The sequence below is a fragment of the Talaromyces rugulosus genome, chromosome I (assembly GCF_013368755.1).
Source record: "Talaromyces rugulosus chromosome I, complete sequence".
Classification (NCBI taxonomy): domain Eukaryota; kingdom Fungi; phylum Ascomycota; class Eurotiomycetes; order Eurotiales; family Trichocomaceae; genus Talaromyces; species Talaromyces rugulosus.
The window spans coordinates 5042133-5067999 of NC_049561.1; the positions used below are offsets into that span (position 1 = coordinate 5042133).

Genomic DNA, 25867 nt, shown 5'->3' on the forward strand with positions numbered 1-25867 from the left:
GCGATTCAGACTCGATCGAGCTATGTGGTTCAAATTTTTCGTTTATCCTGTCTAGTTATTTCCTTTTTGGGGAAACGGTTTGGCTTCATGTTTGTCCTGAGTTAGGGTGTGTCGGCACAACCGAAATAATGTCACATAACAGCTTCCCCAAAGGCCTGGGAGCGACCGCTTGGAAACACATAAAATTTGATTTCTGTATCTTAATTTCTTCTCCCTTCATAGAATTAATCTCATGAAAGTTTATACCCTAGCTAACGTGCCTGTGTAACTTAACCATATTTCAAATTGCACCCCAGGGATAAATACTTACATGTACCAATTGACCCAGAATAAAATAGTCTAATTAGTGTGCAAACCTAAAATCCAACCTGTTGCTACCCTGATCCTTCGTATTCTTAATGTAGTAGTTACGTTCTTCCTCAGTCATTGAATCCCAGACACGATCGCGCCTCTTGTTTTGATAAACATAGTAAGCTTTTGCGCCGAGGAATATGAAAATGACGACAATGTTTATAATTAGGAGATTGGTATTTCCGCGATGATACTTGGGTTTGTCGTCTTCTCGATAGATGAAAAAGGCGCCGATGTCCCCGACTTGGACAGACATCTATAGGAAATTTATAAGTCTATCTCAGATGCGGTAAAAAAGAGGAGTCGAGTTACTTACGTTGTATAACGCAGCAGATACAGATCGTGCACCAACACTGTTCGAGTTTCTAGAAGTCCATCCAACGACAATTGCTATGACGATGGCCTGTTAGTATCTTCCAAGCTTAATCATTATACAGGGGGGTTACTAACCATGACAATAGGGATAACTGAGAATTACTGTGACTAATGCATACGTCCCCCATGCATCGTCAATCACATTTGGCCAGAAACGCAAAGCGATGATACAAGGCAAGGTCCAGATGGGTTGAAGCATAGAAACCAACGTTCTCTCATTGAGCCATCCAGACAGCTGGGTGAGTGCAAGTAGGGTACCGATATGGAAGACACTAGCTGGAATGGCGAGTAGGTTTGTAGTGAACTTGCTGAATCCCACGGAACGCAATGTCAACGTGATATACGTGTTTGGCGGGGACTGCGGAATATAAGCCATGAACCCGATCAAGTAAATTGGCCACAGATGGTAGTCCGTTGCTGCATTCCATAAACGTCGTGGAGTAATAGCTTGACGATTGTGCATATCTCCTTTTGAGGGATCATCACGCAAGACTCGGTTCACAGCAACGGAAACCTCGCGATCACTGAACCACCCATTAGGTCTAAACCAAGTTTTAGTCTGAACGACCGAGGCCGGCATCATGAAGAAAGATCCTAGTCCAATAGAGAGGGTTATAAGTCCTTCGATGAGGAAAAGCCATCGCCAACCAGCCCAACCATTGACGCCACTGAGATGGAAAATGGCAAAGGCAAGAAGCGACGTAACGATCGAAGTAACGGACAAACTGGTCCAGAAAAAGCTATGTCTCCAAGTCAATAGGAATGAAATGTTGGCATATTTTGGTAGATATTCACCTTAGGCGGATTGGCAGTTCATCAGAGGTATAAAAGTAAGATAGCCAGAGCACGATATCTGGGATAAAACCGCCCTGCAAACGTAGTTGGTTGGAAAGGCTGTAAGGGAACTTCAGTCGGGAGATGATTACTGACTTCAAGAATACCAAGTAAGGAGCGTGTAACCAGAAATGATCTCCGATCAGTCAAGGCACACTGCGAAATGGCTACTATTGACCATAGAACAATCTGGGTTGGGATCCATCGATCGGGTCCGATCTTTTTCGATACCAGCTGTGAGGGAAGCTCAGCCAGCAAGAAAGATAGGCGAAAGACCGTGTTGCCCCAGTTATAGTCTAGATAAAGGCATAATCAGTACTCCATTAAGTTCCCTCAATCGCGCGTTGTTATGTACAATAACTTTGAACAAAATTTCAAGAACAATGAAAGTCCATACGTGCAACTCACCATTCGTATTCAGCCCAAGATCGTCCAAAAATGTATCAGATACGGCCTGAGTAAGATTACCCCGGTCCACTTGGAGACCAAAAAACATAACACACTACAAGGATGCCATTAAAAAAAGAAGTTTAAAAAGCAGGGCGACATGGAATTTTCCTACCGCCCACAAACATATCCTCCAGTCTAGTCGTCGAATCAATCTTTTTTCCTCCTCTTTTGACCACGTCAGAGTCGGATCAAACACATGCCGACACTCATATTGAGACTTTTCATATGCCTGCCGCCAGTATTCAGAGACCTCTGGGTCAAGAAACGGGTTCTTCTCATCGCCTCCGTCGGTGGAAGACGCTGCTGACGGTTGGATGACTTTCTGTTCGTCAGGGACTTGCTTGCTTGTGATTTCCGAGTTAGCCTTAGACATATTGGAGCTTGTATCACTCTGTTCGGGACCGAGAAGAGGCGTTGTCTCTGCGTATGCAGATGTATCTGTACTGGTCCTGGTCGAAGAACCCATGTCGGCACCAGCGCCCTTTTTATATTCGTGGCTGGTGTGTTTAACGACACTTTGATAAAATTATTCCGAGAAATTTTAATATCCCAGTTAACTTGGCATGGTGGTCTGGGCTGGTGTTATCGTCCAATAAATGTTTGTTGATGGCGGAGTTGAACTGATCAGCTCCCTTAAGAATTGCGTGCTTCGGTGGGTGGGATGGCGAAGCTTTCTGGCTACCCCTCACCAAAAACGTGCTTGTATTAAAAAGGAAAGAAAAAGAAAAAGAGCCAAGGCTATACGTGGTATCAAAATAATCGAGATGGGCGAAAATCCAACAAGAAGGTGGTCTGGCTTTTTTTTTTTCCGTGTGGTGACGGTTTCTATTGATTTCCATATTGCAAATGCTAACCGGGAAATGATTCTACATGGATTAGGGTTAATAAACCCATTTACCCCGATAGACTGGGCCTGGAAAAGCAAAAAAATAAGCTTAACCTAAAAACGGTCAAAAGTGTCGCCATCCAGGGTGTCAATTGCATCGTTAACATAAGACGGGCTTAGACCTCGTGCTATGTTTCCGCGGGTTTTTTCCTGTAAATAAGACGAAAAGATAACAATGCGCAGTGAAGGAAAATCAGTATGATACAATAAACCATGAGTACATATAGTATATTCTATATACTTAAAGATCTTGGTAATCGACTGTTTTAAAAAGTGCTGATTTAATTATTACGCACAAAGTAAGTTAACACGTTCTATGTATGTATACATGTATATCAAGTGATATATCGGTTGATAAATGCCACCCAATTTCCTTTCCAAACTCCACCGGTCGACCCCATATCGATAGTTTGCAATTGTACATGTATAAATCGTTCGTCGAACCGCCAGATAGCATTGAGGCCCGTTACTCGATCGGATATGGACACAATAAAATTAATTCTCAATGTGTCACATCAGATGCAAATGCAGCTTGACACAAAACTTGCTTTAAAAGCTCCGCAGGTGTTGTAGCTGCATCCGAATTCTGCTTCAGCCTCCAAGCAATAACACCGTCAGGGCGAACCAGGGACGCGCCAGTCTCTGTAACCCCCATAATCTTTTTCAGACCTTCCAGGTCGTCTGCGGTTTCATCAACACCAAGTTGTATACAATCAATCTTGATTGGCGTCGATTCATTGACCTGAGATGCAGCATCTTTCCACAAATCACTCTGGGTTATTAGAACCCAACCTTTTCCATAAAAGTCAATGGCCGTCCTCGAGTTATCACCAGTTTTGAGCCACCAATCTGCAGCTCGTGTCCCTGGCTCTCCATTCCATTCGTCTGGCCGTTTCACAGGCGGTACATTATCGGCTTCCAAGTCAGAGATTATGGCCTTTGAGTGATAAATCTCACCCAGCTCTATTGCAATATCATCCAGCGCTGCTGTCTCTTTCTTGTCTTTTGCAGACCATGTCTTATAGTCCTGTCTAGAAAACATTTGATCATGGCGGAACATGGCAATGGGATGTCGTTCAGTCTCATATGTATCCAGAAGTGCTGGGGAAGAATATCCTTTGGTGACCGAAGCAAGCTTCCAAGAAATATTCCACGCGTCGGCTATCCCAGTATTCGCACCATAACCCCCTCGATTTGGTGGCAGGGTGTGTGCAGAGTCACCGGCCAGAAAGATACGGCCCGACTGGTAGGACTTTGCAATTAGGGCAGTTAACTCCCATTCCCCGGTAGTAATAATCTCCAGGGCGAAGTCGGTTTTCCCCACTGCTTTGTAAATAGCTTCCTTGTATGCAGCTTCGTCTCTCTCCACATCATCAGAAAACATCAACGCCCACCGATCATTACGGTAGTACACCATGAATGCTTTGAGATCCGGTTGGTCGATGCTGAACTGGACTCCTCTCTTGTGGTATTGCTGCAGCTCGGGGGCTTTGAATAATACACTTCGCATTGTCTGCATATAGCCACGTCCTTCTCGTTGTATACCCAGCGTTTCGCGTACGAAACTCCGGTTCCCGTCAGTGGCAATCATATAGTCTGCGTGAATCTCGTATTCTGTCTCATCATTCCTATTTTTGACAAATGCCGTGACTCCGTTTTCATCTTGCTCGAAGCGAACCAAGGTAGTCGAGTACCGTAGATCAGCACCTTTGCTAACAGCAGACTCTCGAAGAACCCCTTCCAATTCGTCTTGTGCCATATCGGCCCCGATAGTGTGTGTATATTCCATCAACTCGTTTTTAGCATTAGGCTGTTTTGCTGATGATTTGTCCTTACTCCAGTAGGACTCCTCGTGCCACTTTCCAGTTAGGCTTTCTACTCGAGTACGGACGAGTTTAAAGTTAGGGTCCGCAAGAGGAATCTTGTCTTTTAATCCAGCAGCACGATACATTTCCATGGTTCGTGAGAGGAAGCCCATGGCTCGAGGGTGTGGAGAGCTGCCTGCATGGTGTTCGATAAGGATGGGTTGAAGGCCATGATGAGACAGGAACAGGGCCGCGGAAAGACCGACGAGTGATCCTCCAACGATAAGGACGGGTGTCTTGTTGGTTTTTTGTTGCATTTTTGAGTGTGTTATTGTGTGTGAGTGTGAGTTGTCTTGAATGTTTCCTCTACAATACCGGGAGAGAAATGGGATATTTATATTTCGTCAGTATCTTACCATTCAAAGGTAATCTCGGACCCGAGCGACACTGTTCGACACCGAAAGATCGACTCTTGCTAACAAGGCTAATTAGGAGGCACTATACAGTGGGTGGGTCTTCGGTACGATACTAAGTCTCGGGCCCGAGATAGATAGTCAGACAGCTAAGATCAGTTCCCCATAGACTTTTCTTTTAACCAAAAGGTTTTAGCGCTATGCCTCTACAGTAATTAGTAGAACCTCAACTTTACTGTCCGGGACATTTATAACTGGAACATTGGTTTCAGCTGCATCATAGATGCATCAGCACCTAATTCCGTTGGTCATGGTGGCTTGCAAATTCTCGATATCCACCTCTTTACTATATTCGACTTAGTCAAGACAAGCTGGACGAATACTCCGTAAGTTTAGTCCAATAGAAACTGCACAAGCAACGCTAACGTCCTATGACAGCGTATGACTGGTCATGGTACTTTCCTAATACGGCTGAAACCTTCAAAAACGGATAAATATCCTCCACCAAGCTTGACTTTATTATAAACTAACAACAAAAGGTCTTGTCCAATCGGAGAAAAACGCATTGAAAAGGTCCGAGATTGGAGTCCACTGTCCACACGCTACAATAAAAAGTAGACTGTAAGTACGTATTGAGATGCGATGGCTTCCAACTTAACTGATTTAGAGTTCATATCCGCAAAGTATTAACATCGAAGTTTCTTGAATGTTGTTTCCTCAAGTAATTATTAGAGTGCGCCTTCTGTTGCTCTTCTCGGAGACTGAGACACCAATTGTTGAATAAAGAAACTTTGCGATACTTATATTTCAACCTTGCTGCGTGAATATCGCTGATTAGATAATGCCGTTTCTTCAAAAGAGCGTTGTAAATATGAAAGAAGTCATAATAAAGCTTTTTTCTAATCACCATAGGTGTCCTAACCTTTTACTAAAGCCAAGAAACGTACGTCCCGCTCGCAACCATATTATAATTATCACCCTGACCAGCGCATTGAAAGCTTCCGAGACATTGCGTAAATGGTATGTTGCGTGTTAAATGCGCAGATATGAGTGTAGCCGATTTTGTCGATCGTTTGGAATCATAAGTTACTTTAGTCTGGGGCTGTCATGAAGTTGTGGGGGTAATGACAGATCAAAATTTCCTATTTTGGAAAAGACTGCTTTTTTTCCCACCTCGCCGGCTGTGACATTGACAGGGATGTGCTTGATAATCTGCTGACTCCTGAGGAATCATTTCTTGGAGCTAGCCACATTCGTTGCCCTCTTTGAATTTTATTCGTCCGAGCTTGGTAGTAAACATTTGTCATGCTAGATCCAAGTTCTGTGTCGTTTCTTTTTTTTCTTGTTACCATGACATCTAACTAAGACTCATTGGAAACACAGCCATTGAATAAAACTCGAATGTTCTAGTATAATTCTTTGGGGGATTAATTAAAAAGATTGATATTGCGTTTGGAAATTGAGGTGAATACCTTTTTAATGCCCTCAATGCCCGGTACGGATTCCGAGACCCCATAATGCCTTGGCTTTTCCTAGGAAACAAATTAGCAGAAAATTGACTTTGTGTCCATATGGGACTTGGTGCATTGAGAGATCCCCACTGGTTCGGCCTTCGGGACTTTGTTGAAATGAAGCGAGAAATAGACTGCCATTAACCGCAATGATCAATAATAGTCTCTCCACACTTGTAATTGTGCATCGAAGCATTTTCACTCTAGCCTACATTAGACGCACGAAGCCATGGGGTTACGTCAACACTAATTGCGCTAGATGACCATTTCCTCAAGTGGAAACGCGCATGTGGAATCATGTATTCAGCTCCGGCGGATGGAAATTCCAGAAGACAGGAGAACAAGGACATTATATTTACCTTCCTAGAAGTTATAAATAGAGCCATATTCCCAGCATAATAGCCATTGTGTAGTACAACAAACATACACAAGCTGAGCTATTTTCTCTTCGCACCAGCCCTATCGTTGCATTAGCCATGGTTCAGTTTAAAACCCTCCTAGGCTCTGCAGCTGCATTGGCCTTGTCAGCTACCGCATCTCCTTTGCCTTTCCAAGATGGCGCCAAAGCAGTATATTTCCAAACCAACAAGTCGCCCAACCAAATAGCAGCTGTCGCTGTGCACTCAAGTGGAAAGCTCGGGAAGTACACCTTCCATCCGACTGGGGGTAAAGGGGGTGCTGAGGTCTCCGCTACTGGACCAAATGCGCCAGACGCCCTGGGCAGTCAACACAGTGTCGTTGTATATGGAGATGTAATACTTTCCACAGCTCCGAGTCTTTTCTTTAATACTAACTTTAAGTGATAGTACCTCTTCACCGTAAACGCGGGCTCAAACGACGTTTCCCTATTCTCTATCGCTTGCGAAAACCCCACAGATCTGAAGTTGGTCGGCACATACCCAGTCAATGGCGGTTTCCCCAATACTGTTGCTGTCAAGGGAGATCATGTCTGTGTCGGATACGCCGGATCACCATCTGGTGTTAGCTGTGCCGAATGGAGTCCCCTCGGAGTCGGCAAATTTGACACCATTCGGGAATTTGACCTACACCAGTCGAACCCACCTAATGCATCCCTGATCCTGGTCAGTGATGCCGTCTTTGTGGAAGATGAATCTCGGTTGCTTGTCACCGCGCGAGGTTCCGCCGAGAGCCCAGGTTTCGTTGCAACATACGATGTCGACTGGGCTGGTCAAGTGTCTGGAAAGGGTGAAATCTCTACACCAGCCGGTCTGAATGCCTCCTTCGGCGCAGTTCCCATTCCTCGTACCCAGCTTGCGTTTGTCGCCGAGCCCGAGGTGGGTGGTTATATTTTGGACGTGGCCAGCCCTTCGAAGCCAATTGCGACTGTGACAGTCCCGGGACAAAAAGCCATCTGCTGGTCTGCGCTCACGCACAAGTCGGTCACTGGTATCTTCCCTGATGCCGGAACAAACACTATCACCCAGGTCGAAATTCCTTGCGGTCGTGTCATTCAGCAATGGAACTCGACCAACGGCAACAGTGGACAATTGGACTTTTCTATTGATGCCACCGACAAGTTCTTCGCTCTCGCTTTCAGTCCTAAGGATAGCCAGGCGCGAGTGGCTTCCATTAACTTGTCCGGAAACAACTTTACCGACATTGATAACAAGGTTATCGCCGGAACGGACATGAACTCCCAGGGATTTGCTATTTACCCTTAAAGGACACCTTCATGTGTGGGATAGGTAACGAGTTTTCAGGATTTGTTCAATCATTGTGTATTTTGCAGGTAGTCTTGCCATATGGCCAAAATAGTAATATACAACATACCAACGTTGCTTCTTCAGAAGATAGAATCTTAGTCTAAAGCGAAGAAATATAGTAAACTCACTTCAAGTACATTATACTAAGCAATAAACTTTTTATAGGTTTCATCTGGCCAGTCGGTAGCATCATCTAATTAAGTAAAGAGCTTTACTAACCAATCCGCGACATTACCAACCATTATCTGCGTACATTCGTGTCCCGTATTCTCTTGCGCAAAATGATCTAAGTTGGTATATCCTTCAGCTTTCCGCTTTGCCACCCACGCTTCAGAGAACCGGTCAGGTACCAACGGGTCCAGTTTTCCATTGAGGATATAAGTCGGCACATCTTTTGGAAATTTTTCAGCAGTGTTCCGGTCTATCTCGGCAACAAGATCATGCAAAGCACGAGGCCATCGACGACGTTGTTCTTCCGTCAATAACTCCGAGAGCGTGTCATAAGGGATCTTGTATATATCATCGGCCAGCGAAGAAAGTGCATTAGAATCCACACCTAGCCGATCAAGGAGAAGCGCACCCATGTTGGGGCTGCCGATGATTATCGCGAGGCCGTGAAGCTTGCTGCTAGAATTGGTTCCGAGACGCCATGAGGTATGACCCCCAAGTGACCTCCCAGACATGATGTTGTAAAACTTGTTGAATTGCGGAAGGTAGGTTGGGAGATAGTCGATAAGGAGGTCGAAGTCTTGTGCAGACCCAGATATGATAGAAAGCATGTCTTGCCTAGAGATATTTTTGAGTATACAGAAGAGGTGACCTTGAGGGGATCATACGCATGTAATTCATTTCCCACATCCCACGCGTCATTCGACTTGTCACTTAGCTATCAAACATGTAAGCAAATGTCGCGACGACATAAAAGAATCCTTTTGACAGGTGTTTTGAAATACCTTTCGCTCCCCGTGATTCCGCATGTCCACAGCCACCGCAATCAGGCCAGCGCTTCTGCGGCCCTCGGCATTTCCATACTGATGTAAAATCTCATGCGCCATCACTTCCATGTCTCCATAGTCCCTCAAGCGGCCGTGGGCGAGATAAAGCACTGCGACATCGGCATATCCCTTCTTTTCCACCTCTTCCAACCCGTAGACATACACCCTCAGACCGCCGATGATAAATACGGTCTTGCTGGATCGAGGGGTTGTGGCTTTTGGCGCAAAGTGGGGTTCCATGCTGCTGAGACTGGTGAGTTGCTGCGTCTGTTCAGCAGATATGGGTTCCTGTCGCGATATCCGATTTCTGATTGACATGGCAACTAAGAGCCGGTAAATATCAAGCCCAAGTTCAGGTGGAGAGTATTTAATAGTCAAAGTCCTGTTGGTTAGCGTAGATATGACAATGCCTGGAAGCGCTATGGGAGTGGGGCAACTTTTCTGATTATTTCTTTACATAGATCAAACATTTGAATCAATCCTTTATGTATATAGTAATCCCATTGGTACGAAATATATTGATATCTTAAGTTCGCCAAATACGCAATGTAAATCCAACAATGACATCATAGCATTCACGAGGCTTTTAATCCTTGGATTATAGTTATTTATGGTCATCAATTTAAGTAGTGCCTAGGTCAACTAGTCGAATATATCCGATATTTACTGATCCAAATACTGTCAATGCCAAGGTAAAGTTTTGCGGAAATGCTAGTTTTTCCGGGAGATAACTGGTGTTAATTAGTGATATTATTAAATGACATGTACCAAATGTCCTTACGCAGTCGATATAAGGAGTACTATATCCATACTTGGTTTATAATTAGTGTCTCTGCTGGGAAAATCAAATAAATAGACACTAGACTATGTAAGAAGCTTTAGATATGTGTGTATACATGTAGACCTCGGTTTTTGTTACGTATGACAAAGACCCGAGTCGGTTACAATGGACTATCTCGTCGACCTGCATGTCTCACTTGATCTATTTTTCGGATTACAACCAGTATCAACTGATGTAGACTGGAAATGGATGTACTAATCAGTTCTGGGACATCCCAAAAATAGTCGCGTGACCAATATTGATTATTTAGTTACCAGCCACAGCTTCGGTTTCCGAGGGTTGAAAGAGGGGCCAAAAAACATTGAACGCCGGCCCGAAACATATTTAACACCGACCTATTTGTTTTTTTTTTTTGTTTTTTGGAAACTTCATTCTTTCTATCTTTATTGTGAAGGAAGCATCTTTCTTGTTGAGACTACTCGTATTTCTTCCGAGTGATCTAATAAAACCTGGCGTCACCACGCAAACCGTCGATAATAACAGCAAGTCCACCAGCGGGGATGGAATTCACAGTCGCCCGCCGGCCTGCGCCGGTTTCAATGCCGCTTCTGATTCTCAGTTTCTGTGTGCCAGCAATACTCTGGATTTACATATATCTGTGCTTCGTGTGAGGGGGCTATCGATTCTGCGATGATATTCAACATGAACAAGAAGGACAAGGCACGAACATCCAACATGGCGGCCGAGTCAAGACAGTATTCGAAACTGCCTTTTTATCGGGAAATCCTCTGGTCAACCAATACCAAAGGTCCAGGCACGATGAAAGAAACACGGTAGTGCATGCTAGGGTCGATGTTTAATGCGGCGTCTAAATACTGGGGCCAGATGGTTCCCCTCTGGAACGTTTGGATCAGAGCTTGAATCTGTCACGGGGGATGTCAATTCTGGAACGACATAAAACAAGGCTCATCTCCACATATAGTCCTTCGGCTGGTCATGGATTCAGAATGTTCTCGAGTGCATGGGTTCTTCTGGAGGCCGGGTTGGCTGAACATTGAGAGCCGTGTACGATATACAAAGGCCAAGACACGAACACTGTCTGAGACATAAGGGTCCAAAGGTGGAATAATTAGAAACACAGGGTCGGAAAAACGTCAGCAATGTCATATCTAGCTATTTCCCAATGGATATACTGTCTTGAAGCCTTCATTCGTTAAAATACGATTGTATAGAGAAATCTTAATTCTAATTGGACCGTTCAGGAGAGCGCGTATCCAAACTGGCTACTATTGGCTGGCCGGCAGGGCGGGGCGGTCTTGACGCAGTGGGGCAAGTCTGACCAATCAAACACACTATTCATGTGGCTCTGGATCGGCGTTAATCCTTGAACAAACAATAACAGCAGCTGCATTATTATTATCAAAGAAGATATAAGGAGACCAACCTTTGATCACCTCGCCTCGAGACACACACAAGAACCTAATTTATAGGCCAATTGCTCCATCGCAAGAATGAAGCACCACCTTCAATGGCTGGCCCTGTCGTCCGTCGCCACGGCGTTGGCGAGCAACAATAACAATGACAATACATCATGCTCAACACGACCTTATTCGACGTGGATGGCCGATAGCATCATCTCGCGCGGCCAGGGCATTGCTCCCGCAGAGTTGACTTCGTCCATCTACTTGCAGATCGGAGTCGTGCAGGCTGCGCTGCTGCAACTGCTAGAGTCACCTTTGTCCTCGACTCTTCGTTGTGCCCAGCATGATTATCGGTCCCATGTCAGGCAAGGTACCAAGAGTATTGTCGGGCAGCTGCTGAACGCGTCAGAAGATACGCAATACCCATTGGACCGGCTGTCTCTTGGTCGTGGTCTGTTGGATGAGTACCTGGACACCAGCACCAGCAGCAGCGACAAACAAACAGCCAAGTCGGCCCTTGATACATTACACAAGTCGATTGGTCTACAGCCAAAGAACCAATGGGGTACGTTTGCTTTTTATCTTATACTACCCATTTACTGACAGCACAGGTGGCTTGTGGTACTTTACCTATCCCTACTGGAGCTACCTGGACGGAATGTACTCATACACCGCATTCGAATCCCTCTACACCAACGCCTTCAACCCCTCAGGAGTGCTCAACAAGACAAATGACATAATCTACCAACTCGACCTGCTCTGGATTCACTGCATCGACAACAACACCGACCTGCTCTTCCACGGCTACGACGCCTCTGTAACCGCCAGCTGGGCCCAGCCCATCACCGGCGCCAGCCCCATGGTCTGGGGCCGCTCAATGGGCTGGTATTTTATGGCATTGATTGACTGGCTCGAGGAAAACTCGTCCATAACCCGAACCACGCTCTGGAACCATATACTTGTTCGATATCTCGACTTCGCCGCGGCTCTTCTCAAGACGGCCGACCCGGACTCGGGCGCATGGTGGCAGGTGCTTAATTACCCCGGACGGGAAGGAAACTATATCGAGTCGAGTGGAAGTGCCATGTTTACGTATGGGCTGTACAAGGGCGAGCGTCTCGGTTTGTTCGATAATGACGTGGACAAGTACAAGAAAGCGGCAGACAAGGCCTACAACTACCTCATAGACAATTTTGTTGTGGAGAATCAAAACGGTACGCTGAGCTGGAACGGAACTGTGTCGGTATGCAGTTTGAACTCGTCGGCGACGTATGATGTAAGTTGCTCTCTTTTCAGTCTTGTTGGTTGGATTGGTTGCTAACTGAGATAGTACTATGTCAACCAGCCGATACTATACGACAGTGTACACGGATCGGCTCCATTTGTTCTTGCTAGTCTGGAGCATGAGATTTCGGCTTAATGGATTGATGGACAATATGTACAAAAGTATTCCAATGTTTTATGCATGTATTTGTATATATGTATAGAGATAGATGTATAAGGAATACGGCCTTATACATGGCCAGGTTCCAGGCCCAAAATTTCGTAATATCAATCACACATGACTAGTCATTACACAAGTCCAAAAAAGTCATCATAATCATACAAAGTGCAAAAGCACTAATTCTTTAAGAACGGGCAGCCGCAGCCGCAGCCTGGTCCTTGGCGAGCTGTGCGTCCTGCGCGTCACGAATCTTTTTCAGATCCAACGAAGCGATATTGCGAATAATTTCTTGAATCCAGTTGGGCAATGCGCGGACCAGACCGGCATTGCTGATGCTCTTCGGGATAATGAGTTGGCCGCTGTTGCCCTTGAGGACGTGCTTGACGATGGCATCGCCGACTTCTGCGACTTCGAGGATTGGTTGCCTGAATTTGACGCCCGACTCCATGATGGGCTTGATCAGAGGCGTTTTGACCCAGATTGGGTGGATGACACTGTATCTAGTATCAGCACTAATTTTTTCCTCGGACAGAAACACAAAGTATATTGCAAGATCTTACCTCGTGCGCACTTTCTTGGCCTTATACCACAATCGAATTTCCTGGGTCAGACCCTCGTGGAAGGACAGCGCACTGGCCTTGCTGCAGCTGTAGTCGGTCATCTCGCCGAGACCCAAGAAACTGGCGGCACTCGCAATGGTGATGATATGGCCGTGGTTGCGCTTGACCATGGCGGGCAAGAACTCTTTGACGGTCCACCAGTGAGCCAGGGTGTTGACTTCAAACACCTTGCGGATTGTGCCCTCAGGCTTGTCGAGGATGGGGCCCTCGTGGCCAATACCGGCGTTGTTGATGAGCACAGTCGGGTCGCCGTGCTCTTTGCGGACCTTTGCGCCAACTGCCTTGACGCTGTCTGTCGAGGTCACGTCGCACTTGTAAAAGTGCACATTGGATGCTAAATGACATGGATTAGCTTTTATGGATAACATGTACACAACAGGAAATTCTGAGCGCATACGCAATTTGGTCTGTGGCTCCTGAATATCGGCCACAATAACCTTGATGCCCCTCGATGCTAGTTTGTCGACGATATACTGGCCGATGCCACTGCATCCGCCGGTGATGAAGACTACCTCGCGCGACCAGTTCCACTTGTCGGACGTCCAATTATTGAGCATGAAACCGGAGACAATGCTGTTGAACGACTTGACGAGGTTCCACACGAGCACAAAGGCGACGACATTGCGCGTGGTTGTCGACGTGACTGCGGTCTGCACTGGAGGCGGCAGTTTGGCCAGCAGCGGAGCGAGATACTCCTGGATGCTAGCGAAATGCTGCTGCAGGGTTGCGATTGCGGATTCCATGGTCGATCGATCTGAATTTTGTGAAGCTTTGTGGAAGTACGACGCAATGGAAAAAATAAAAAAAAAAACGTTAGGACAGAGAGCGAGATCCCAAACTAGTTAAATAGCTCCAGTCCCCGCGGGGTTCGCTAGACAGTCCCAGGCACACATGTATCCAGATACAGGGTTCGGTGGATTTGGGTGGATTTGTTGAGACTAGCATCGTACAAATGCGCAGTGCATCATCGGCGAGCCTCGGTATTTTTGCAGGCATGCAGCTAGCACGAGAGCTTGTCTGGTCGATCTGATGCAAAGTCGGTGGAGCGCCGAGTCCGGGGAAAGTAACGATCGGCTCTTGCTGGGCCGAGGTTGCGGGCTCGTGCCGCTGATTCCATACAAAAAATACTTACTACGTAGATATTTAATATTCGCTATGGAGTTATTATTATTATTGTGGTTCAATCAGCATCATTCACGGAGTCGTTTTCGATGCTCGGTGCTCGGGTGTCGGGTCTCGCAGCTGCTGCCTCATTCTTCAACGAGATGCGCACCAATCACATAGCTACCAGTTGGGGCACTTGAATAGCGAATCGCTATTACGATAATAACAGTTCGTATTTGGTTTAACCTTAGTTAACTCTCTCGTCTGGCGGGTGGTCGACGCGAATTTTGATCGTTAATGGAATATTGTATATCGGCGAATACTTTATCCGGCGCCGAGTATCTCTGCCTAAGGCACTGATTTACTCCTCCATCAATATACAAAAGAACATTATGGAAGGATAATAATAGTAATAATAATCTGTCTTTTACAAAAAAACTTTAGTGCCGGGTAATAGTGGAGGTCGTCCGCTTATCGCTAATAGTATTTAGTGTCGGTCCGTTTCTAACTATAAACTCAAGCATGGCTTTGAAGCATTCTATAGCATGAATATATCACAGCCTTTTTTATTCAGTATTTTCGTTTGAGGAATCATTTTGCTAAAAATTATCATCCCGGTGTCTCCATTTGGTAATATTGAAATTTATAGAACCCTTTCCATTGTTCAATAGCAAACAAAGAAATTGTCTGCGCGTTGAATAATAAGAAACAACAAAGAAACTATAAACAGGGTTCTTCAGGACAATCCTGTCCAAAATTCAATAGCAACTAACTACACAGACAGATGTATTGCCAGGGAAAAAATTACATACCAGTCACGTGCATATGTACCCTTTGTCTGTATACGCCACATGCGGCTCTAGAATCCATGTACAAAGGTTTTGTAACAATACACAAATAAATTGATATCAAACGACCGCCTCCAGGCGGAGGCAAATTCGCTCTTGAAAAGCAATATAAATAGCACTCAAATGAAAAAAAAAACAAAACTCACAACTCCTACAACTATCTCAACCATCTACCTCGACACGCCCACTCACTCACCACAATGACGACGTCCACCCCCATGTCCTCCATCTGCCACATGTCCATCGAGATGAACGGTGGCATGGAAGTCCACGTCGGTGAGACCAAGTTGTGCATATTTGAAAACAACCCCAAAACCATCGGCGCACGCAACCTTAATGGCCACACCGTCGTCATGATCGTCTCCAACCTCGGCGCCATCGTGACCAACATCGCGGCAGCCCGCGACTCCTCCCTCAGCCGCGACGTCGAAGACGGCACCCTGCATGCACGCGAGCAGATGCAGCATGTTCTGAATTGCTATCGCCAGTACCAAGACCGACTTTTTGGCGCTAACATCGAGGTTGCCTGTATCGTTTATACTTCGGTGTACCGTTCGCCCGCGACCGTCTCGAGAGATGGGTTGAGTGTCTCCCTGCCGCATCAGATGGCTGGCATTGCCTCTGAGCTGGCCAAGATTGGGCTTGAGCCGCAGTTCAAGTTTTATATGTTTACAGAGTTACGGCGTAGCTCGCGGAGTCGCGGCACTGTGCATGTCGATGCGCGCGGGTTTATCGTGACTGTGTATCTGGATGACAAGCCTACCTGTTGCATCGAGACTGCACGAGCCGCAGCAGATCGGTTGAGGCCATAGGTCGTGGGGTCATGGTGTGTGATATCAATTGGTCTATGTTAGAGGAGCCTTTTGCGTTTCGAGGAATGGAACGTTTGCATCGGGAGTTGGCGGGATTTGCATATGGAGCGTGCTGATATTTGTATGGGATGTCGTCTGGAGCGTGGCTGAATGTTAATTTGGTAGATCAGAATGTTTTTTTTTTTATTTTTATTTTTTTTTTAATATTAATAATATAATCTTCAAAACGCACCTGGTTTCCTAGGCAGCAGCGAAACATGATTCACAAAGCGGAACAACTGTAGAAACCAGTAGAAAATGTAAATTTTTTATATATATATACCATATGCACTAAGATCAATTATCGCACATTGTATCCTCCATCAATGATAATATCTGCTCCAGTGGTGTACGAACTAGCGTCACTTGCCAAATACACATATGCCCCCTTCAACTCTTTTGCCTGTCCATTGCGTCCCAGCGGAATCATGGAATTCCACAGGTCCTGAATATCCTGCGCGACAAAGTCGGACAAGCCAGTGTCGATATAGCCCGGAGAAATAGAGTTGACACGGGCAAAGTCGCGCCACTCGTTGGCCAACGACTTGGCGAAATGAATACACCCAGCCTTGGCAACATTATACGAAGTCTGCTCCTGCGGAAAGTTGGCGATATGGCCGGACATGCTGGCCGTAATAACCAAGCTACCCTTGCCACGCTCCTTAAAGTGCGGTCCAATCGCCTTTGCGCAGTGGAATGTGCCCGTCAGATCCGTCTGAATGACTTCCTCCCAGTCCTTGACAGAGCCCTCGAGAATGCCACTGTTGGCGGTACGCCCGGCGTTGGCGATGAACACGTCGACATGGCCAAATTCCTTGATCACGTTCTCGACCAGCTGTTGTACGTCCTCCCACTTGCCGATGTTGCATTTGTATGCTCTGGCCTTGATGCCGTGCTTTTCGGATAGCTCTTTGGCGTTGCGCTCGCCACCTTCCGGGCGAGATGAGTATGTCAGGGCGATATTGGCGCCCATTTCGGCGCATCCTCGTGCGGCTTCGATGCCCATTCCGCGCGGCCCAGAGGCGCCCGTGACGATGACGACCTTGCCCTTGAGGCTGAAGAGGTCTTGGAGCGAGTCGGCGGCGGGGACGGTGACAGGCATTTTTGTGATGTTGTCTTTGTTGTCTTTGTTGGCTTCAGATGTTGTTGAATGAATCAAATGTAGATAGATGGTGAGGTGGTGATCTGTTCCTCTGTTCTTAAATAAGTAGAAAAAACCGCCCAACCCAGGACTCTGTCCATTCTTTATATATCCGCTGGAGTGGGCGTGTGTGCGTCATTTACCCTCCAGACCAGCTGATAGCCACCACGAAAACAAATAGCAACTCCACTGGCTCCCAAGGTGCCCATTCGATGTGAAGGTTTCCAGCAGCCAAACCAGTTTGCCGCATCGGGCAAGCATGAGCAGCCGATGATGTCAGCGCTCCCGATCCATATATCCGCCCGCCGGTCATTGGCTGGCGGGCCGCAATGCACGCTGACATCAACTGGTGCTAAGATTACAAACAAATTAATAACAATCTGAATAATAACCTAGTCAGCTTCTGATTCTGTACACCGAAATATCTGTTCAAGGATCAATCATGCGCTATCTCGCGGATTATCTCAGCGAACAATTAATAAAATATCAAAACCCTGCCCAGTGTGTATATTAACAAAGAAAATACCCAACGCCAAGACTGCGTGCCCAATAGTAAGTCCTTCCACAACGCCATACATGAAAAAAAATACTGTACTGTCATGGTACGTTCAAGAAATACCCGAAAAAGAAAAAAAAAAAAGGGAAAAAAAAAATCTACATTGGCGGTGTAGGATATCGTCCGCCTCCTTTATGTTCAGTTGCAGGAGGTGGGAGCCCGCCGCGACCAAGTCGAGTACCGCCTCGTCCAGGACCAACGGGTAATGCAAAATCGGGATTTGTCTGTAGGACCACGTCTTGGACTCGAGGTTGGTGTGCTGCTGCTGCTGCTGCTGGCCCCAGTGGCGATGGTCGCAAATTCGACGGAACCGGCGGAGCAGGCTGCCAGCGCGGGTTTACCGGGCGTTCGGATATAGACGTGAAATGGCTGGTATGGCTTATATCGCTAATAGCTGGTGAGCGAGGAGGTTCCCCGACGGATTGTTCATTGGGTATGTGCAATGGTGATGATGTTTGTGCTGGTGGAATCTCACCAGCTGATCTGCCCGCCATGAGAGCCGACGGGACTGCTCCTCCACTATCACCGCCACTCGCCCCAGCCTCTGCAAACCGGGGCTCGACGTCTTCATAATAATTATCTCCTGATCCAGACCGCATGTGTTGAGCGGGCGAAGGTCGTCGCGGATTCGTCGACCATCCAGATCGAGCTGGTACATATGGTCTGCAAATGATTAGCGACTGACATTGAAAGGCACGTAGATCCCTGACTTACTCGGTGCTGTATACGCTGCTGGGACTGGGTAAAGACTGGTTGTTAGACTCTCGATGTGCTTCAATATGCTGATTGCGAACGCGGAGATTCGGCTCGCTACTTTGAGGCATCATTTCATAAGAATGACCGGCTTCCTCCACTTCTGGGAGGTTTGGCTGGGACGCTGAGGGATTTCGCGTGTGACCCGCATATGGAACAGAGTAATTTTGATAACCTGCACGGTCAGAGGGTCGACGTGGGATGCCTCCGTATGAGTCGTATTCACCGTCTCGCCGCGGCGGATAGCCTGGAGGAGGTCCGCGCCCTGGGGTCATATGGCGTGGAGGACCACCCCCGCGCATTCCACGCATGGAACCTCTGCCGTTAGGAGGAGGGCCGCGTCCACGACCACCGTAGGGACCACTGTATCCATACGCTCCGCCGCGAGGCGGATAATCGCGGCCGCGACTAGGTGCTGGGTATCCCTGTGGGCCAGGACCTCGTCGGGACCCCAGGCTGCCATCGGAGTATTGGTTATGTAGTCTTGGGTCAGGATCTGACTGCATACCGCCAGCATCGGGTCCGTAAGAAGCTGCCGGGCCAGGAGGGATAGGATTGCCATATTCATCTCGGGGCCCATTGTATCCAGGTTTGGTTGGTCGGCTTGCAAGACCATCGTCCATTGGGCGAGGGGCTCGGTTTGACGGCGTGCGGGAGCTTATGGTTTGTAGTTCTTCTTCATTCGTCACCCGCGCAGATTCGTAACTGGCAAAAGTCGGCGCCGGGTTAGACGAAGCTTGACCAGGTTGGTTAAGAGTATTTAGCAAGGGAGCGTTGGTATCAGTGCTCATTGGAGGAGGAGAGTCGGCCTTCGCGAATGTGGCAGCTTCGGAATTCTGGCGAGCATAAAAGTTTGCGCCACTCATTTCAGCATTCTCCGCAATCCGCTTCTTGCGGGCTTTGCGGCTGACAAGCGTACGGCGCATTGCACAAGTGACGACTCCACAGGCAACCAGAATTATGGTGGCAGCTAGCACAATCCATCCACCCCATTGTAAATGTGGCACAAACAGTAGGATGTCCACCAGGAATGCCAAGAGCGATACCAGGACGGTCGGCAGCAAAAGAATGAGTAAAGCCAGTAGGTATCGAGGCGAATGCGACGGCGAGTGGAAGTGAGAGGCAGCGGCCATAGACAAGCAGACTAGAGCGAGAAAAGCGGCGATTGGGTGAACAATGAGAATGGACGAGAGCGAGTTTCGCGCGCTTGACGGAAGGTTAAAATCGGCATCGTCCGAGTCGCTGTTGCCGAAGATATTGCCTAGGTAAAAAGGTTAGCCACCGTATGTGAGGGATAGTTCACTGTTATGGGGACTCACTAGTATCGTAGCCGACTCGAGCGGGAGTGCAAGAGTCGTCTCTGCACAATCCAAACACACCAAAGTCCACATTTTTGAAAGTAGCCAACGGCACTTTTTTGATGACGGGAGTTGAGAGCGTCGACAAAAGCAGCAGGGCGAAGGCGGCCAGCAGCAACAGGGTGAGGGGGGTGGCGGGTTTCAGCAACATAGCTCCTGATGGCGAGGATATTTCTAATGACGGCGACTGGGACCAATTGCGCAGGCGCAAAGCGGCTAACGCAGGGGAATAAGCGATAAACGAGCGACCATGGAGATGGACACGCAGAAGCAACTGTGGTGGAAAGCGACGTGTATGTGTGTATGGCGGTAGGTTCGGGTTGGTCGATCGGTTAGCGAATAGATGGATTGGCGGCCGGCGCGGCACTGCAAACAAACGAGGCAGTAGTGCGAGAACAGATATTGACTTCGACCAGCGAGAGCGAGATAAAGAGCGAATGTAGTTGAAAGCCAGGCGACTGAAGAAGCGAACGGCAGGATGGTCGCACGGCGGACGAGTTGGTTGTACAGTTGAGGAGAAGGAAGCCTTAAGGAGACAGATGTCGCGCCGATGTCAATGGGGAATGGGGAGGGTCTAGCGCCGGTTGAACTGGCCAACAAGGCGTGCGAACGAAGTCGAGGTTAGAGGGGCTAGCGAGTGGGCTGCAGGACTCAAGACTGTGGGTGAGAGTGGAGCGGGCAATCAGAGCCCTCAGGCTGTGGGAGACGTGAGAGCCAGGTGGAGAGTGGGCGATTCCTGCGCAAATCGGATGGATCGCAGCGCCGGGCCTGAGTTTGGCCGTCCTGTGGAATGCAGACGAGGGGCGAGAGGAGGCAAAAAAGAACAGAACAGGAGAGGAGGAGGTCTGGAGAGAGCTCTCACTTGAGACTCCAGAGAAACTCCGGAGAGAAGTCACGGGGTTGGCCGTTGCAGTGGCAGTCGCTCCTGCCTATCTGGGGCCGCACCGCACCTGCCTCCACCCGCTAATCTCAACCGCCTGGCGTCATCCCTACTACTTTTATTTTTACTTTGGCGTCTTCTCGCTATCTTGCTCTCGTTTGATGGCATTGTGCTAAATTTCCATCGTTATTTGGGCCAACGGCTCGTCTAGATTGCCAATTGCGACACTCGCTCGGGCGGGCTCGTGCCGACAGTGGAAATTGGAGTTGCAGCCGGTGGACTTCTAAGCGTGCTACGAGACAATGGCCAGGTTGTTAGGCCCGTTCCACCAGCGCCTGAAACGCCATCGACGTTGAACCGTCGGTCTAGAAGCATGCTATGGCTGGGACTCTCGCTGGAGTCTGTGCGGCTACTTTTTGACGGACGAGTAACTACTGACTAGTACTGCTAACTACGCGGGCTGCGTATCTTTGCTAACAGTTACAGGCGCTATGATAAGAATTGTGTGTGCTATTGACCAGGTAGCTACGACCGGAAGTGCGCTATTCCACAGACTGCCAGGTTTTGAGGGGTTGATACCAAGTCGGCGTTGCACAATCCCGGGCCCTGTCCACCACCCATCGTGTTCGTGTACTGACTTGGTAAGACTACGGCAGCTATGGGCTATTCGTAGAGCCCAATCTTGCACTGCCTATCCATTGCTACCAGGTTATATCATCATATACCTGATGTCGATGGGATAACGCGACCCGGAGACCACCGGAGAATGCACCGATTGCAGATACAACACATGGAAGAACGCAATCTCTACTAAGACAATGCGCATGGGAAACGACCTTAATTTTATGCATTACTCCGGCTACTCTTCGTGATGCTCTTCGGCGCTCTCAGGCCAACCGCAGTCCTTCCGATACTCCTCCTTGCAGTTCTAGCTTCTACTTCCACGCGGAACCAACAGCCAGGTGACGCCAGCCCTGAAGCATTCCAGGATGCGCATTGGCTAGAGACGACGCAAAAACCAACATGAATGATGTTCAAGACCCTGAAGGGCCAATTCTTCTGGAGGTTGTGGGGGGGCTCAAGGAGCCGCTGATTAATGTATTCTTTTGGCGCCAGGGTATTAATAACTGCCATATCACCTTGTATTTGTTGTTTCTTAAAATTTTTCGAGTTTCTCACTCTTTTTGTGTCACCTCCAGTTTGGCTTGGCCGCATCCCCCACCACCATGCACGCACTCCAGACGCTGATTGGAGTCACGACAACCAGCGGTGGCTAGTACAGAGAAGCGTTCCATATTATCGACAAATTAATTACATCCTTTGCAGCAATGCTGTCTTCCCCCTACGACTTCCGAATTTTGAGAGTTTCCCTATTCAATGATGATGCTGACAGACCCCGCCCTGGTGGTGCAATCACCGCCAGTACCACTCGTCGCGGACGGCGATCACAAAGCCATAGAATTGTCGAGCACGCCTCTGACTTTGCAGAAGAACCCCTGAGAAAGACGCCGCTCGGTGGTTGTTCGTCCCACCCCGAAATCCAGAGACAAATGGCGGTGACTTGAATTAATAATCAGCTGAGGGGTTCATTGCAGCGATGCGACCCAAATGGGCTATTTATTTAGCGCCTCCTGCTCCTCCTGCTCCTCCCGCGGTCTCCTGCTCGCCATTCTCACTCGAATTTGATCAATTGCACTCCAGAAACTCTTATTCTCTTTCTTTGAGGATTTCCCAGTCGTTCAGACACGAATTCACAATGCCTTTCACTCTGTACGATGCCACCATTGGCACGACCAAGAGCGCCATCGACTCGCTCTCCAATGTCATCTCTATTGCCGAGAAGCAGCCCAACGCGGAGAGCTTCCTCAGTGCCTCGATCCACCCGGACATGAAGCCCCTGACCTTTCAGGTCCACGTTATCACCGCATTTACAGAGCGCATGGTCGCCCGCCTGCTCCTTCGTGACCCCAAGGAGCTCCAGAATGATATCACCACGTACGCCGACATCCACGCGCGTCTTGATGCTGCCACCAAGACTCTTGAGGGCGTCGACAAGGAAACCGTCAATACCAAGGGTGAGACCGTTGCCCCCACAAAGATCGGTCCTACCGACGAGTTCAACATCTCCGGTGCTGCCTGGTCGAATGCAGTTGCTCTTCCCAACATCTACTTCCACCTCGTCACCGCCTACGACATCCTACGCAAGGAGGGCGTTCCCCTCGGCAAGCTCGACTACCTCAAATCTTTCGTCGTCCCCGTTGTCACTTCGGTCTAGGCAAACAAAAAATAACAAACAATATTCTGGCGTCTAATATGATGAAGATTATGACGATAATGATGATATTTCCCGAAAAAAGAAGGGTAAAATACCCAAGGTCGATCTTTGGCTTGGTTTAGAACTTGTGATTTGGGAACTGGAATATTGGGCGTCTGAATACCAGGCCCATGAAGGTTACCAATTGATAAAAAGTAGATAGATTGAATACAAAAGTTACGACAACAAAATCACTTTTGAGCTTTCAGGACGATAGCGGGGTAATCCCTATCTTACATAATATGTATGAGTAATCACAAACCGATCCTGGAATTTAGCTGCAATAATTGAGCAATGCCTTTAATTATCTACTAGCAGCGATGGTTTATTCCAAAAAAAAAAACAAAAAATTTGTTTTAGAGATCTGTATGGATTTTTAATATTATTATTGTTTGACTAGATGCCAGTGACGAAATAACCTTAACTCCCCTTGCCGCATCGCATTTTAAGCTTAAAAGTTGCGCAATTAATTCGCCCTAACCACAATTGGTCGAACTATACAACTGAGTTATACCGACAATAATAGTAGAACAACAACTAGCCTTTGGTATGGATTGACATTGCCCATTTACGTGGCATCGACTGAACGTCAGGCGCAACGTCTCTGTGGCGGAGATACCCGCGGCGTATATTAATTGATTGATGTTTTTGGCTTTGGCTAGTTACCAGTGAGGGATATCGACGGGGAATGTTAAATAATTAACCTACGGAAATATAACCAGGGATTTCCCTGAATCTATAGATATTTCTAGTGTCAATTCCGAGTTAGTTCCGTACATTGATGTCTTAAGTCTAGCCTCAATTGAGATGAAAGAGCCGAAGTCCAAAGCCGTCGCTGGCGATGTAGCCTTCGGCTTCCTAGAGACCATATTAGCCGATGTGGTTTCTCATGTCTATTAGAAATTAATTAATGCTAATAACTTATTAATCCAAGCCGCTCCTGAGAGTCGCTGTTCAGATACATTATTATCTCTGTCTATACATATACTAGGTCCCCGCGCGTGTTGCGCCGATGAGGAGATGCAGGACGGTCTCAAATCAATAAAAACACACATGTTACTATATCACAGCTAAGGGAATAGGTTGATAGTAGGTTTACTTCTAAACTTTTTGCATCGTTAACTTGCCCAGTCAAGGGATTGTAAATTTCAAGGAACCAACAAACACATGTTTTCGATCCGGGTGCCTAATGGTCGTTTGTAGCTATTGTAGAAGACTGATTTACAAGAACAGGCATATTGTGTCTTATACGATGCTTTGTACGAAGCCATTGAAAGGTGACCGTCTACCCTCGACTTATGTCGGTGTTCACATTATAGTACCGCTGTCACTCTTACCATCACTAGCCTTCCATCCAGAGATCCCCCGAGCCCAGAGTTGTCTTAGAACTCTACCATCTAAGACCGACAGCCCCAAGAGATGTTAAAAATGCCCCACTGGAGCTGGAATCGGAATCCATCATACAGCCCCCGCTCACCCCAAATACAAATAAAAGAAATATCACATTCACAGCTGAGGACGTTACTCTGCGCCCCAGGAACGACTTTTCGGCCGTCTAAGCAGTAGCATTGCATGTATTATTAGTAATATTGTCGCTACGCGTGTGTTCGTGAGATTATCACTACATGTGCCATTAGTGGGAGTTTACTTGAAGGATTGGCATTACAGTACTACGAATTCGTATATCCAAGACTTGAAAGAGATATTGTAGATATGTATAGATATAGTTGGCAGATGTAGCATGACAAGCATTCTGCTCAAATAGTTCGGACAAGCACACATGTGCAGCTTAGCATTACTAAAGATCTCTAAATACTCGAATAATCGGGGCCACACGGTAACCGCACTTGGTGCTTTATCATGCAAGCTACTGTTTTAAACTACTACTGTTATCAATTGACATCATGGCGGCAGCAATCTATTTCTCGAAAAAACAACGAGAATTTGGATTTTGAGCAACCAGATCAAGAAAGATGATAAGGAACTAAAAGTCAAAACCCGTTCTAACGCAGGAGAGATCAAACATTAGCCAGTGAAACAGTGACCTGTTCATTCCCTAGAATGATTTTTTACATTATAATGTGGAACCCACCTGTAGATTATATGGAAGGTGAGTATAAGAAATCGACGAGAAACCCGACGGTTTCCTTCCAATGATGTCAGCTGCTGTCCCCACGAAGCGAAGCCAAACCTGACTGGACAGGTTCTATTGCTACTAGAGTGATAAACCTGAAAAACATACGGCGGGGGCCGCTTGGGGGGCCTAACCGGGCTTTTGCTAGGACGAACAGCCACAGCACGGCTAGAACGATAAGACGGATATACAAAATCCTCTTTAGGTATTCCATGAGAGATTCCGACGGTCTTTAGTTTAGTAATCGGCAACACCTACGCAATTCCCAGTAAGCAACATTTCATATAAGTTCTACAAAACCGGGGAACCAATAATTAG

General features: G+C 47.3%; 10 protein-coding genes across 10 annotated transcripts; 4 read left to right on the top strand and 6 right to left on the bottom strand.

The window, feature by feature from the left end:
- Positions 1-343: 343 nt before the first annotated feature.
- Positions 344-2476, bottom strand: TRUGW13939_01722 (uncharacterized protein; the record flags this gene model as incomplete). The annotated part of the gene is made up of 7 exons (XM_035484920.1): positions 344-607; positions 668-741; positions 802-1466; positions 1522-1595; positions 1657-1856; positions 1969-2062; positions 2123-2476. 7 exons carry the CDS (start codon positions 2474-2476, stop codon positions 344-346), a joined length of 1725 nt encoding a protein of 574 aa, XP_035340813.1.
- Positions 2477-3398: 922 nt separating this feature from the next.
- Positions 3399-5018, bottom strand: TRUGW13939_01723 (uncharacterized protein; the record flags this gene model as incomplete). The annotated part of the gene is made up of 1 exon (XM_035484921.1): positions 3399-5018. The coding sequence occupies one exon, from the start codon at positions 5016-5018 to the stop codon at positions 3399-3401; it is 1620 nt and encodes a 539-aa protein (XP_035340814.1).
- A 2083-nt stretch (positions 5019-7101) lies between these two features.
- Positions 7102-8307, top strand: TRUGW13939_01724 (uncharacterized protein; the record flags this gene model as incomplete). Its single annotated transcript, XM_035484922.1, has 2 exons — positions 7102-7377; positions 7432-8307. The coding sequence occupies 2 exons, from the start codon at positions 7102-7104 to the stop codon at positions 8305-8307; spliced, it is 1152 nt and encodes a 383-aa protein (XP_035340815.1).
- Positions 8308-8546: 239 nt separating this feature from the next.
- On the bottom strand, positions 8547-9662 carry TRUGW13939_01725 (uncharacterized protein; the record flags this gene model as incomplete). Its single annotated transcript, XM_035484923.1, has 3 exons — positions 8547-9135; positions 9186-9235; positions 9303-9662. 3 exons carry the CDS (start codon positions 9660-9662, stop codon positions 8547-8549), a joined length of 999 nt encoding a protein of 332 aa, XP_035340816.1.
- A 1974-nt stretch (positions 9663-11636) lies between these two features.
- TRUGW13939_01726 (uncharacterized protein) lies at positions 11637-12966 on the top strand (the record flags this gene model as incomplete). Its single annotated transcript, XM_035484924.1, has 3 exons — positions 11637-12111; positions 12158-12822; positions 12877-12966. The coding sequence occupies 3 exons, from the start codon at positions 11637-11639 to the stop codon at positions 12964-12966; spliced, it is 1230 nt and encodes a 409-aa protein (XP_035340817.1).
- A 208-nt stretch (positions 12967-13174) lies between these two features.
- Positions 13175-14353, bottom strand: TRUGW13939_01727 (uncharacterized protein; the record flags this gene model as incomplete). The annotated part of the gene is made up of 3 exons (XM_035484925.1): positions 13175-13484; positions 13551-13944; positions 14008-14353. 3 exons carry the CDS (start codon positions 14351-14353, stop codon positions 13175-13177), a joined length of 1050 nt encoding a protein of 349 aa, XP_035340818.1.
- A 1409-nt stretch (positions 14354-15762) lies between these two features.
- Positions 15763-16374, top strand: TRUGW13939_01728 (uncharacterized protein; the record flags this gene model as incomplete). The annotated part of the gene is made up of 1 exon (XM_035484926.1): positions 15763-16374. One exon carries the CDS (start codon positions 15763-15765, stop codon positions 16372-16374), a length of 612 nt encoding a protein of 203 aa, XP_035340819.1.
- A 340-nt stretch (positions 16375-16714) lies between these two features.
- Positions 16715-17515, bottom strand: TRUGW13939_01729 (uncharacterized protein; the record flags this gene model as incomplete). The annotated part of the gene is made up of 1 exon (XM_035484927.1): positions 16715-17515. The coding sequence occupies one exon, from the start codon at positions 17513-17515 to the stop codon at positions 16715-16717; it is 801 nt and encodes a 266-aa protein (XP_035340820.1).
- A 693-nt stretch (positions 17516-18208) lies between these two features.
- Positions 18209-20372, bottom strand: TRUGW13939_01730 (uncharacterized protein; the record flags this gene model as incomplete). Its single annotated transcript, XM_035484928.1, has 3 exons — positions 18209-18773; positions 18825-20124; positions 20183-20372. The coding sequence occupies 3 exons, from the start codon at positions 20370-20372 to the stop codon at positions 18209-18211; spliced, it is 2055 nt and encodes a 684-aa protein (XP_035340821.1).
- A 2485-nt stretch (positions 20373-22857) lies between these two features.
- TRUGW13939_01731 (uncharacterized protein) lies at positions 22858-23376 on the top strand (the record flags this gene model as incomplete). Its single annotated transcript, XM_035484929.1, has 1 exon — positions 22858-23376. One exon carries the CDS (start codon positions 22858-22860, stop codon positions 23374-23376), a length of 519 nt encoding a protein of 172 aa, XP_035340822.1.
- Between the last annotated feature and the right edge of the window lie 2491 nt (positions 23377-25867).